Source organism: Notamacropus eugenii, chromosome 1, assembly GCF_028372415.1.
Source record: "Notamacropus eugenii isolate mMacEug1 chromosome 1, mMacEug1.pri_v2, whole genome shotgun sequence".
Classification (NCBI taxonomy): Eukaryota; Metazoa; Chordata; class Mammalia; order Diprotodontia; family Macropodidae; genus Notamacropus; species Notamacropus eugenii.
Genome location: NC_092872.1, coordinates 715,452,113 through 715,465,301, shown reverse-complemented (window position 1 = coordinate 715,465,301; position 13,189 = coordinate 715,452,113). Strand labels below are relative to the sequence as shown.

At 37.1% G+C, this 13,189-nt stretch overlaps 1 protein-coding gene across 9 annotated transcripts in view; it reads right to left on the bottom strand.

Annotated features, from left to right (window-relative positions):
* Positions 1 to 13,189, bottom strand: part of CNOT1 (CCR4-NOT transcription complex subunit 1) — a 103,879-nt gene that overhangs the window by 38,528 nt on the left and 52,162 nt on the right. For 8 of the 9 annotated variants that reach the window (XM_072636622.1, XM_072636627.1, XM_072636624.1 and 5 more), the window contains exons 13-16: positions 11,391 to 11,631; positions 9,201 to 9,320; positions 8,191 to 8,313; positions 7,794 to 7,945 (exon numbers count right to left, since the gene is read on the bottom strand). In XM_072636622.1, the coding sequence (XP_072492723.1) occupies positions 7,794 to 7,945; positions 8,191 to 8,313; positions 9,201 to 9,320; positions 11,391 to 11,631 (636 nt within the window). The remainder of the gene's footprint in view (positions 1 to 7,793; positions 7,946 to 8,190; positions 8,314 to 9,200; positions 9,321 to 11,390; positions 11,632 to 13,189) is intronic. The other variant, XM_072636630.1, reaches the window with a different exon arrangement.

Here is a 13,189-nt window from a genome sequence, read left to right as displayed (position 1 = left end):
ACACTGGGTTCACAAAAAAAGCTTTACTCTCATTTTACGCTTTAGTAGCTGAAACAGCTATTAAATTAACCAGCTTTAATGGCTATTAAGACTTAAAACTATATGGACTTCGGGGATACTTCATTTCCAAATACTGCATTAACCATGAAAAGAAATAATTCCAACAAAGCAGAAAAGCCCCTAAACACGTTTTCAAAAGGGGAGGGGAGAGCTAAGATGCCCAAACAGTAAGAAAATGTAGAGCAAATCTCCTTCCAGAGATCTAGAAATGCACAAGGCCTCACCTTGGGGGAAAATCCAAGAACAAATTGCAGAGATCCAGTATCCCTGCCCAGGGCCTGAAAGAAGAGTGAGGCTGTCCATGGGACAGGCAAGGGTTCTGGGAGCTGCCCCAACAAGTACAAGTGGTGGTAAGGGGCAACACCTGGCAGCCTCACTAGCCATTACAGGCTAGGTAAGAGGAGACTGAGCTCACACACAGCAACACATGGCACTCCTGGGCCAAGAGCAATCCAGGCTCTTAGACGTTTGTGCTGAGCAAGGAGCAAGTTCAGGGAGTGGGGGTGGTCTTGACTCCAGTTTCTAATCCAATCTGAAGCCCGCAGTAGAATAACCAGGGTGAGAATCCCAAACCTAAATGGTATTTTCAAAATAGCTTAGTCACTTTCAACCTGCAGGGGCAAGATCAGCCCAAACATTCCCACCAGAAATGTGCAAAACCTGGCTCAAACATAAAGTCTGAAGTCAGGAATTAGGCTGGAAGAACCAAGCAAACAAACAAAAAAAGAATCTCACCATAAAAAGCTGTTACCATGAAGAGGAACACTCAAGACACAAACCCAAAAGAAGAGAATGACTCCAAAACACCCACAAGCAAAGCCTCAAAGAAAAATATAGCTTGGGCACAAATTCAACTAGAATTCCTGGAAGAGATATAGAAAGAGCTAATAAACCATTTTAAAATGTTCGTATAAATGAAATGGGAGGACTAAAGGAAAAAAAACTGGAAAAGAAAGGAGAGCTATGGAAGTAAGAATTAGAAAGGTACAAGAGGTACATAATCTGGCCCAAGCAACAAACTCCCTGAAAATTAGGATGGACCAAACAGAAGCTGATAACTTTATATTACAATAAATAACATAAAACAAAGTCAAAAGGCTTGAAAATATGCAAGAAAATGTAAAATATCTCATAGTACAAATAAATGACCTGGAAAACAGATCAAGTAGAAAGCATTTAAAATCATCAGATTACCTGAAAAGCCCTGCCCAAAAAAAGGTTCTAATACCCTGTTTCAAGAAGGCATAAAAGAAAACTACCAGATCTCTCAGAATTAGAGGGCAAACTAGAAAGAACAAATTCATCAGTCACCTACTGAAACACTAAAATCAAAACTTCCAGGAATATCATAGCCAAAATCCAGAGTTTCCAGGTCAAAGAAAAAGTACTGCAAGCAGTCAGAAAAAAAAGAATTCAAGCACCAAGGAGCAACAGTCAGGATCACACACAACTTAGCAGCCATCACTGGAAAGGAATGGAGAGCCAGGAAGACAATATTCCAGAAGGCAAAGGACATAAGCTTACAGCTATGAATAACTTACCAAGAAACAATGAGTACAAAATCCTAAAGAGAAAAGAAATGGACCTTTAATGAAAAAGGACTCCCAAGCATTCCTGGTGAAAAGACCAGAGCTAAGTAGAAACAATGAAGGGCAAAGAGAGGAGTCAAGAGAAAAATAAAGAGAAACACGAATTAACAGTCATGAGAAATAAGGACAAAGTGAAGTGCTTATATTCTAATAGGAAGAGATGCCACATGTCCCCCCTGAAAACTATTATTATTAGAAGGTTATAACAGTAGTATAATTAAACAGAAGGCTTAAGAGTGGTTCTGTTATGTTGTGATATTAAAAAGCAGAATGGAAGGAGAAAAAAAGAATACAATAGGAAGGGGGAGGGAAGTTAGGGGAAATTATCTCATACAATTGGGGCAAATAAAAAGCACTCTATACAAAGAAAAGAAAGTAGTAAGGCTGACACCTGAACCTCACTCTCATCTGAACCGATCAAAAGAGAAAAGAACACAACGTTACAGAGTTAGATATAGAAATAATTTCACTCAACATGAAAACAGAAGGAGGAAAGGGAGACAATGGGGAATTAGAAGAAGAGTATGTTATGGAAAGGGTTAGTCCTAAGCAAAACAAACTCTACAAAGTTTTTTATACTTATAGATTTTTTTTTTGGTAGTGACAAAGAGCTGGAAACTAATGGGGTCGATCCTCATCAATTAAAGAATAGTTATTACAGGATATAAGTATGGTGGAATACTACCGTACTATAAGAACTATACTGTAAAAACTAATAAAAGTGATGATTTCTGATAAACCTAAAAGATGTGCAACAAACTTAAGTAAAGCAAAGGGACAAAAACCACAAGTATTTATTTAAAATGACAGTAATGAAAAAAGAAGCAATGTTGTAAAGTCAAACAGCTTTCAAAGACTTTGAAACTCTGATTAGCTTAATGATCTGCTACTATTCCACAGAACTAGTGATAAAATGTTCTACGCTTCTCCTGAGAGAGAAGTAAAGGACATAAGAATACAAAATGATAACTTTTTTTAATGATCAATTTGGAAATTTGTTTTGCTTCACTGTTATATTTTTCCAACAAGAGTTTTGGTTTTTTTTTCCTTAAATGGGGGAGAGGGAGTATTTCTGATTTTCATTTTTTTTTTAAATAAAAATTTAAGATTATACTGGAAAAAGTTAAAACAAATGAGAATGAAGAAAAGTTCAAGCCATAAATGCTCAAACCAAAGGTTATAGAAATTTGCTCAAAATATTTAACAATTAAATGAAAAGGCTCAATGACTAGACAGAAACAGCTTAGAAAGCTTTAGAAAATAAAAAAACTAAAAATCAAATTACAATTAAACATTAACGTTTAATTTTTGTTTCCTATGAGAATGTGACACCTAAGTGAATCAAGATAACAGGTATGAATCTATGTGTCATGCTTACTTAGGAGATAATGTTTGGCATTTTCTAAGTAAGAATACTGGACCTGGAGTCAGAAGACTTTATTTCAGCTCCTCCCTCAATGGACAAATCACTTAAACTTCTTTCCACCTGTTTTCTCATCAGAAAAATAGGGATAACAGCAGCACAGACCCACCTCATGGGACTGCTGTGAGGAACAATTGACAGACTGTGTACAGAACTTTGCCAATCTGAGGTTGCTTAAATCCTAGCTATTACTGTTGTTATAGCAGAGTTGTAGCTAATAATGCCTAACAGGTTACAAAAAGCTTTCCTCATTGGTAAGAGTACATAAAATGTGAGCTATCATGACAGAAAGGTGACAAAACTCTAATATGAAACATATTGCTGGTAAATATGGAAGGAGAAAAGTCCTCATATTATTCCCTTCTTATAATCACTTAAATGTTGAACACCAAAACTCTAAGACTGTTTTGGTTTCTGAAACTTATGCAATCCCCCATTAGATCTTTATTTAAAAACTATTCTAGAAACTGCTTGTATAGACTATCCTTCATATCCTTACAAGGAATTAAGCTTTAAACTACCATTTCTTGTACACGCTTGAAGAGGATGAAATTTAGGTAGAAAATCTAGAACTCACATCAACTTATGTTTAGGGCTTTTAAGTCATAAAGAATACAGACTCTGCACGTCAAACAGGCTCTCCATAGAAAAAGTGAACAGGAGAACAGAAGTCAGGAAAAGACAAGAAAAAGAGAAAAAGGCATTCCTACTTTCTTTGACAGATGAAGAAGCTCACTGTACTTCTTTTATAAGGGAAACCTATGACCAATAAATCAATCATTTTGCATTTGTTTTAGCTCCAAAATTAAAGAGTAAAATATCACCACATTTTGAAGCCTTGTGGAAAAGAGTGGTATCTGGCCTTCCTGCTCTAGAGCCAAGTCTACTTTCACTGTCTAGTATCATATATTAGAGAATAAAGTAATGAGAGCAGAAGAGAATCTCATCTACTATTATGTACTGACCATTTCTAACTTACAGACTTTGTTGTGTCTTAACATTTTCTACATTGTTTCAGGTCTACAAGATTTATTAAGCATTCCTATGTGTCAGACACTGTGCTAAGTACAAGGGATACAGCATGCATTTATGCATCACTTACTAAGTGCCAGGCACCATGCGAAGCATCTGACAAATATCAGTTCATTTGATCCTCACAATAATCCTTGGAGGAGGGTGCTATTACTGTCCCCATCTCACAGTTGAAAAACTCTAAAGCAGATGAGATTAAATGATCCTGCCTACAGCTTGTATTAGGCTGGATATAAATTCAGGTCTTTTGGGGCAGTGGAAACCCTGCCCTCAAAGACCTCACATCTCAATGGGGAAGACAACATGCAAACAGTATAAGAAAAATTTCTCTGCAGAAACATTATGAAATGATAGTTAAGCTTCCAGGCTAATCCACAAAGGCCTATTTAACCTATAATTCAGGTAAGTTATTGTACATTAATGATGAAAATGCAGAATACTCCTTCAACAATAGAATTCAAATTTAACTCTCTTAAATGCTTGTCTGCAAAGAAAACCAAGTTTTGTGTTATGAAGTTGCATACTTTCAGGAGCTTTAGAGATTCACATAACTTCACTTTAAAAATTACTCCTTATTGCTTAGTCTTTTTTGCCTTTTAACAAAAATATTAAGAGGAAGGAGCTGGACATCAGGGTTTAAACAGGTTAGTGAAAGGTCCAAAATTTAATGACTTTTGAGAATGGGTAGAAAGAACTGGGCATTTTTAGCCTAGAGAAGATTGGGAAGGGGGTGGGGGTGGGGGGCAGAAGAGAACCCACAGGAAAAGGGAGAGAGAAACATATGTGACAGGGTTTTTTTTTCTGTGGGTGGATTAAGCTTATGTTTGGCCTCAGAAGGCACAAGCTACAATAATGGCTGGACACTGTAAAAAGACAAAGTTAAGCTTGATGCCAAGAAAAACTCACCAGCAATCACAGCTGTCCCAAAGTGGAACTTGCTGCCTAGAGGAGTGGGAGGGCCCCCTACTTGGATGGAGACAATGACCACTTGTGAAGCGTGTTAAGAGAATTTCTTCATATATGGGTTGGACTAGAATGGACACTAAGGTGCTTTCCAACTCTCCTACTTCACCAACTTTCCTGAGAAAGCCTGCAAAGAGTGGAATGAGTTGTGGCCTTCAAACAAAAATGAGATTGTCCATTATCTTAAGAGTTTTCTTAGAAGACGTGATTAAGTGAGGAGACTTCCTACAAGGCCCAAGAGGTGGCACTGTTGCACCAGACCAGACTGAAGGGAAGATGGGGAAGAGAAGGGAACATGCAACATGTTAGCCGATGCTGTCATGCCAAGTAAATTAAAGAATTAAGTGGGATCTGCTTTGGCCAGATCCACTGTCCCACTTAACATATAACTGTCAGAATTTCAGAACTAAATTTCAGTTCTTTAATCCAAATGTATAAATATGAATAAATTAACAGAGCAAAAGTAAATCATCTTTTTAGGTGAAGATGTAAAGGGAGTACAAATGGCTACAACCTGCCCCCTAAACTAAAGCGTTTCTACTCAATGACAGGAATTCCTGAATCCTTTTCCAGTTCAGTTCAAACTTCTAAATAATTGTGCTAAAAGTACATCTACTTAACTAGGCATACAAGTCCCCAGTGTTTTGTATAGGATAAAAAAATGGCGTGACTGGCCAAAATACCAGAGTAGAAATACTTTCTATCTAATCACAACATGCCAAATTGAGAAAAATCAGTTAGGAGGCAGCATGATAAAAAGCAAGACTTGGAGAAGACCCCCTAAATCTGAATCTTGGTTTTGCTTTTTCGTCACGTGTGAGAAGCTAAGAAGATCGCTTAAACCCTCCCAGGCCTGTTTCCTCCTCAGTAAAAAGGAGTTAGAAAGATGATGTCTAAGGTCCCCTGCAACTCAATCTATGATTCTATCATCCAAATGTCCCCAGAGTTACAATCCACACATAATATAAACTCTTAAGTAGTAACAGTGATCATGTACTGAAAATAAAGACGAATCTCAAATCAGGGACCTAAATTTGAATGAAAATTTAACTCTTTAATGCCAGTGTGAACTAGACGACCTTTAGGTCCCTTCAGGCTGTAAATCTATGGTCAATGCCAACGTTTATAAAGTACATACTACATACCAAGAGCTGGTGATAAGGACATAAACTGAAACACTCCCTATTCATTAGGTATCTTATACTTTAGTGGGAGAGACAAGTACATATATGAGCATGAAGAATAAAAAAAGAAACAATACAAATAAACCAAAAGTAGTTAAATACAAGGTAATTTGGAAGTAAAGGCCTTAGTAAAAGTAGGATGAGGAAAGACTTCATGCAGAAGGCAATATATGAGCTATGTCTAAAGAGAATGACTATGGGACAGAGGTAAGAAGGACTTGCATTCCAGGCATGGGCAACAGTCACTGCAAATGCAGACAGACAGCAAATGGAGTCTTGTGGATCAGGAATGGGGGGTGAGGGGGAAGGAAAGACAGTTTGTCAAAACTGCAGAGTGTGGGAGGGAAAATAACATCCAATGAGGCTGGAAGACCAGTTGAGGAAAAAAACACAAAATTCTAGATGAGAGGTGATAAAGACCTAAACTAAGGTGATACTGGTGTAAGTGGAGAGAAGGATAAGATACAAGATCCTTTTAAGACACAGAACTGAACCTTGGTGAAACCCTTATGAGGTCAGACTAACTGGGGGACATATATTCAGAAGCTGATAAAATGTATAGGTTAGATTTTTTAAAAAAATCTTATTACCTCCAATTCTAAACTAAATCAACAGAATTTATCCAAATTTTCTATAATGAGAAGGTAGGACTAATTGATAATCATCATTTTCAAGAGATTTGGCTAAAGTTCTCAAAAAGTTTGCTTATTCATTGTGAAATTTAAACTTACCCTATTTATTTTGAAAAAAGTACCAGAGATAATGCAAAGAAGTTAAAAAAAAAAAAAAAGGTTAGCCCCACAAAAGTCTAAATACTATTTAATTATTAATATATCCTGGAGGAAGACAATAATTCACTCCTCAGATTTTAAGGGAGCAGCCTGTGACTTCAAACTGTGAAAGTATTAAGAAAAAAGGAAATGTAGCAGAGAAAGGCTAAGTTTCACCTTAATAAAACTGCTTATGCAAAGTCTTTTCAAGAAAAATTATTTTTTATGAAGGAAGGACTGTGATACCCTAGGCACACCACTACACTGCTGGTGGAGCTATGAGGTGCTATAATGATTCTGCATAATTATGGCTATCCTGTCCTGAGTGACCCAAAAAAGATTCAATCCAGAGTACAGACCAAAGAAATCAAAGACCAAAAGTTCCCATGTACGCCAAAATATTTATAGCAAAACATTTTGTAATAGAAAACATCCAAAATCAAAATTTTTTTAAAAATTGGGCAATGCCTATACAAAGCATTGTACATGAACTTAATGGATATTACCACTGTAAAAAAGGAAAAAAATGAAACAATGCTAAATACTCAGTATAACCATGGTTAGGCACAGAAGAGTAGATAAAGAATCAGATTCATAAATGTCTTCATTAGCTCTGCTGAATTGCTCTTTTTCAGTCTTTTACAAGGAATGGCTTAATAGGTCCATACCTGAAGGAAAGAACATACTCAAGACTGACGTATAAAAACCATCCCTGTTACAACCTATTACATCTCCTCCACTTTTCCAATACATCTTCCACAGACACTCTTACCCCGCACAAGCTTGAAGGCAAGCCAACATCGTTGCCAGTGTTTCTGGAGGAAGTTGAGCACTTTTCGGCTGGTCTTTCTCTGGGGCAAGGCCACCCAAGATGGAAGGGCACCGTCTCTTTAAGAAAGTCATACACGCCTGGATGAAGGGCTCCTGAGGAAGAGAAAGTCTCAGTCTATTTGAATTTCATCTCAGTTGTTACCAGACAAAAAGGACAATAACGCACTAAGCTACTACAGCTCAATAGGCTTTTTTAGGGGGACAAGGGATGGGGAACTGAACTCACAGACCAAAAAACATTTTCCACATCTTCAATGCTACATAACTAGATCACTTCTTTAGCAATTTTTCATCACCAGAATTAAAATTCAGAAATGAAAGGAAAAATCCTGCTTTACCCCATGCTCCCGAATTTTATCTGTGAGCCATTTGTCAAGTTTGAGGTATTCCCGACGAGAGGCAAGTGCAGCAAGGTCAATAACAAAGGCAAATGGAGTACCATTTAGCAGCATTGACAAGGCCTAAAGAGAAAAGATTAGAGACTGCTAGTCAAAAGATCAGTGACTTCCCCTGTCTGCCTTATTCCTTCTAATCCCTCTCATGTCACAAACAAGGCTAAAGCATGCTGCTGCTATCTTCTTGGCAACAACAAAAAGAGTCTGCTACTGTTTCATGGCATAGCATTATGTCTTGCTTCCAATAAGAACTTTTGTTCCAAATGTGAAAGCAAGACGCTACCTTCCAGCTAAACTTGACCTTGTGCTTTTCAAAACACCTGAAAACTTGCAGCTAAAAGCCAGCACAGTAATAGGACAACGACTTTTTACTCAAATGATCTATATATCCCATCTAAAACATCTCTGCACAAGCTTACTCTAACAAAAGCTCAACTAAAACATCAGAAGTAGAAAGCACACCCAGAGAGCAATTATGCAACACATATGCAACCTTTCAGAAAGCCCTGTTGGTCCTATCAGACCAGCTATGCTACCAGAAGCTACATCTCAAATAAATGAAAGTCCAGGGAAAGGCAATAGATACCTCAAATAAACAGTAACACAATCATCACACATAATAATAGCCAAAAATTGAAAACCTTCCGATGGCTTAAAGACCACAGAGGCTATAATACAATAAATGGTTAAAAAAAACTTTAGACCTTCTAGAGGCACACTACTACCATCACCTGATAACAATTAAAGAAAGTTTGCTAAAACTAAGTGTGCAGTACCTGCTGAGCAAAATTAACAAGTTGGCTGACCTAACAAGGAAAAAAAATCTAAATCCTGATGATCAAAGCATGTTATGTTGTCAATTATTCCTAGATGCACTGTTTGTAGTTGAATAACAAATGCGAGTATTATAATAAACCAAAAAAAGCAATGACATGGTATTGCCCCCAACTCACCTTCAAGTCCTGGGCCACATCAAGAATCCGTGACAATTTGGCCTGGTCATACTGCTCCCCTCGCATATACCACTCTGCCATGGCATGCATGATTAGCTGGCGAATTGAGGGAGACTGTCCCTAAAGGAGAGGAAAAGGCACACGAGCAAGGCCATTTTATCAATAATTATCTCATATTTTCATTTTTACCAGAGAGTATCTACATGTTAAAAGCATGAGCATGTAATTCAGCCCAATAAAGAGTTCAGAATATATAAACATTCTGGTAAAAACCAGAAACTCAGTAGACTCACAAGAAACTGGTTTAAACCTACTTAAGACAACAAATTCTATTATCTTTACAAAGTCTCTTTTTGGAAGCTTCAATTCAATTAGAAGGAAACCTACTACAACAATAAAACAGAAGTAATTTTAAGGCATAGAACACTCTGGGACCTGTGGTAAATTCATTCGAGTATCACAAATCTCAGTATAATATAAATTTCTAATTCTCAATGACCAGAAAAATACAAACTAAAACTTTTTCTAATCTTAAAAAAATTAAAGGCTGATCAAAGCTGGCCCAAGTACACAATTATAGCACCTATATTATTTCTTAATACTGTTTTAAATTGTTTGCTCTTAAATTATAAAACTACCTTAGTTATTTATTAAAACTTTGCTAACCTGTCAAAACTGACCTAGAAGACAATACTCCACTTGTAAAGATGATTTTTTTTCCTCTGATAAAGTTCTCTTTTCTAAGACAACAGGGAAGTGATTCAGATGTTTAAGAATAAGTGCCATTCACCAATAGATAAATGGTCAGAAGTTATAAATAAGAAATACAAACTACCAAAAACCATTTAAAAAATTCTTTAGTTCACTTAGAGAAGAAATGCAAATTTAAACAACTCTAAGGAGGCTCTACCTCACCCATGTCAGGTTGAAAAAGTAGATAAAAAAAGAAAACAACACACTCTGGAGGGACTGTGGGAAAACGGTCATGTTAATGCAGTCCATCCATTCTGGGAAGCAACTGCAAACTGGGCTCATAAAAGTTATTAAACTGCACCTACCCTTTTGCCCCAGCTACCCCACTACCAGAGCTGTACCCCAAAGGGAAAAAAGCAAAATGACCAGTATGTACAAAAATATTTATGGCAGATTTTTTTTTAATGGTGGCAAAGAACTGGTAACTAAGGGGAGCCTCTGAGTCAAGAAACAGATGAACAATTATGGCACACAACTATTATGCTGTAAGAAATGATGAAGGGCACAGCTCTAGAGGAAACTAATGCAGGCTGAAGTAAGCAGAACACGAGGAGAAAAATTTATACAATGACATTATAAAAACAAACAACTTTCAAAGAAAAAAAGATGTGCTGTACTTCTTACTCACCAGAACGCAGAAATTAAAGATAAAGTATCACTGATGATAAAGTAGAAAGCAAACTAAAGTTTACATAATTATTTAGAGGACCTTGAACAGTAGTTATTTAATAAACTAAATGAAACTAAATTACACTTCTGGAAAAAAATTATCTTTATAAAGACAGTCTTCAGTGTCTCAAAGCAGAAATGTCATACAAATAATAGCTTGAGGCTTAGATTAATAGTGACAATATTTCCTGGCTACTTTGAGAAATATTCTTCATGTTATTTCTATGAAAAAAAGATAAAGTATACATATATTCCATACGCTACACAATCCTGTTTGAGAAACAGACTCAGATTAACCATGTGCACACAGGGGCAGAATCACAACACACATTTTAGAACTGGGGGTGGGTCCTATTTGGCAACGAGCTAGTAGAGGAAGTTGGTACAAGTTATAGAAAGAGGTACAAGCTTTTTGGAAGCAAGTACAAATAGTAGAAACACGGACTGTTAAGGATGACTCAGAAGGAAATATTCAAGAAAATGCTTTGCCTATCAAACATTGAAAAGTAGCAATCTATCACCAGAGAAATCATATCAGGTGCAGAGCTGGTAGGGACCTCAGCTAACAAAACTGAGGCAAAGAGAGGTCCACCTGCCCAGGGTCACAGAGCTGGACACATCTATGTGTTGAATGCAGGTCTTCCAAAGTCCTTCCTTAGTACCAGAGTTTCAGGACATGAATGGAGAATCCATTTAAAAGATAAGGAGAATCTTCCCTGAAGAAAAAATAATTAAGTGAAATAGACAGGCAAAGTAGTGAATTCTTACCTGTCCATGCCAGGCATAGTGCAAAATAATGGCAGAGTTGGGATGATTTCCAAGGAAAATTGGCATCAGGGTGGAGATGAGTTCGTGGCGCAGTGTGTGCCAAGAAGTGTTGATCTGTAGTAAGGCCAATACCAACATATCTGGACAGTGCTTAATGGGAAAGCTGAAGAGCTGTTTGACCTGCTCATACTGCCCCACCTCTGCCAGTCGCAAGAGAGATTCAATCAGGTCCAGGCTCTTCCTAACCAAAATAGAATTTTAGATAGCATATGAGAATTCACATATAATAAATTAGTTTTCCAAATTAAAACCACCATTTTTCAGCTTCTCAGACCAAGATTCTATGGTATAAAAATATTACTCTCCTTAAAGTATATATATTCAACAAGAAACCAAAATCCTTTATTTCTTAAGCAAACTGCTTTGGCTAAACCTATGATAACATCTCACCAATGAAAGAGGACATGATAATCAACTCTACACCAAAGATCCCCAGATCTCTATGACCCCGTATTTCTCCTGAGCTTCAGTATCTTGTCAGAAATTGCCTGTTAGGTATTTCTAACCGGACAGCCTAAATTCAACATCTTTCCCCAAAATTCCTTCCCTCTTCCAAGTTTTCCTATTTCAATCCCATCTTCCAGGTTTCTAACTCAGACATTATTCAACATCTGTTTCCCCATATCGTGCCACCTCTACCTCCCAAGTATTTCTCTCCACTCCTAGAGTTACCATCTTGTTTCAGCCTTTCATCACTGCTCAACTACATTCTTGCAACAACTTCCCAACTAGTCTCAGTGTCTTGAGTCTCCTCCCACTTCAGTCCACCCTACACACTGTTAAACAATGCAACTTTTAAGTGCAAATCTGACTATGCAAATTCTGCTCAACCAAGTCCAGGGGATGCCTAAGGCCTCTAGGGAAAAATTTAAGTCTTCTGTTCAGCTATTAAAACTTGACACAATACTACTGTGCTATAAGAAATGACGAACAGGAAGACTTCAGAGAGGCCTGGAATATGAACTTATATGAATTATATGAACTGATACTGAGCAAAGGAGCAGAACCAGGAGGATCACTGTACACAGTAATAACCACAGTGGGTAAGGAATTTTTCTAGTAGACTTAGCCCTTCACAGTAATGCAAGGACCTAAAACATTCCCAAAGGACTGAAGCAAAATGACATCCACATCCAGGGGAATAACTATGGAACTGGAACACAGAATGAAGTAGACTATTTTCTCTTGTGTTATGTTTTGTTTTGTTTGGGTTTTTCTCATGGTTTCTCCCATTCATTTTAATTCTTCTATGCAACATGACTAATGTGAAAATGTGTTTAATAAGAATCTACATGTAGAACCTATATAAGATTGCACGCCATTTCTGGGAGGGAGGGGGAGAAAAATCTAAGACTTATGAAAGTAATTGTACAAAACTGAAAACAAATTAATAATAAACAAACCTGACATAACCTAGCCCCAAGCTATCAACATCATTTCCACTCCCAATCTCTGCAATTTAGCCAAACTGGCCTTTCATACACACATTTTCAATTTGCTCTCTTCATCTGCATTTGTCCTGTCTGTCCCCCATGCCTGGAATGTAGGCTATCCTCATCTCTATTTCAAAGTGCCTCTTTTCCCCATGCTCACCCTTCCAAACTACCTTATACTTAATTATTTTAAGCTTATTTGTATTCTTCTCTTACTATTTATTCTGCATACATATTGTTGTTACTTGTCCCCCCCCATTAGAATGTAAGATGCTCACAAGGAGGGAAAGTTTCATTTCATGTATA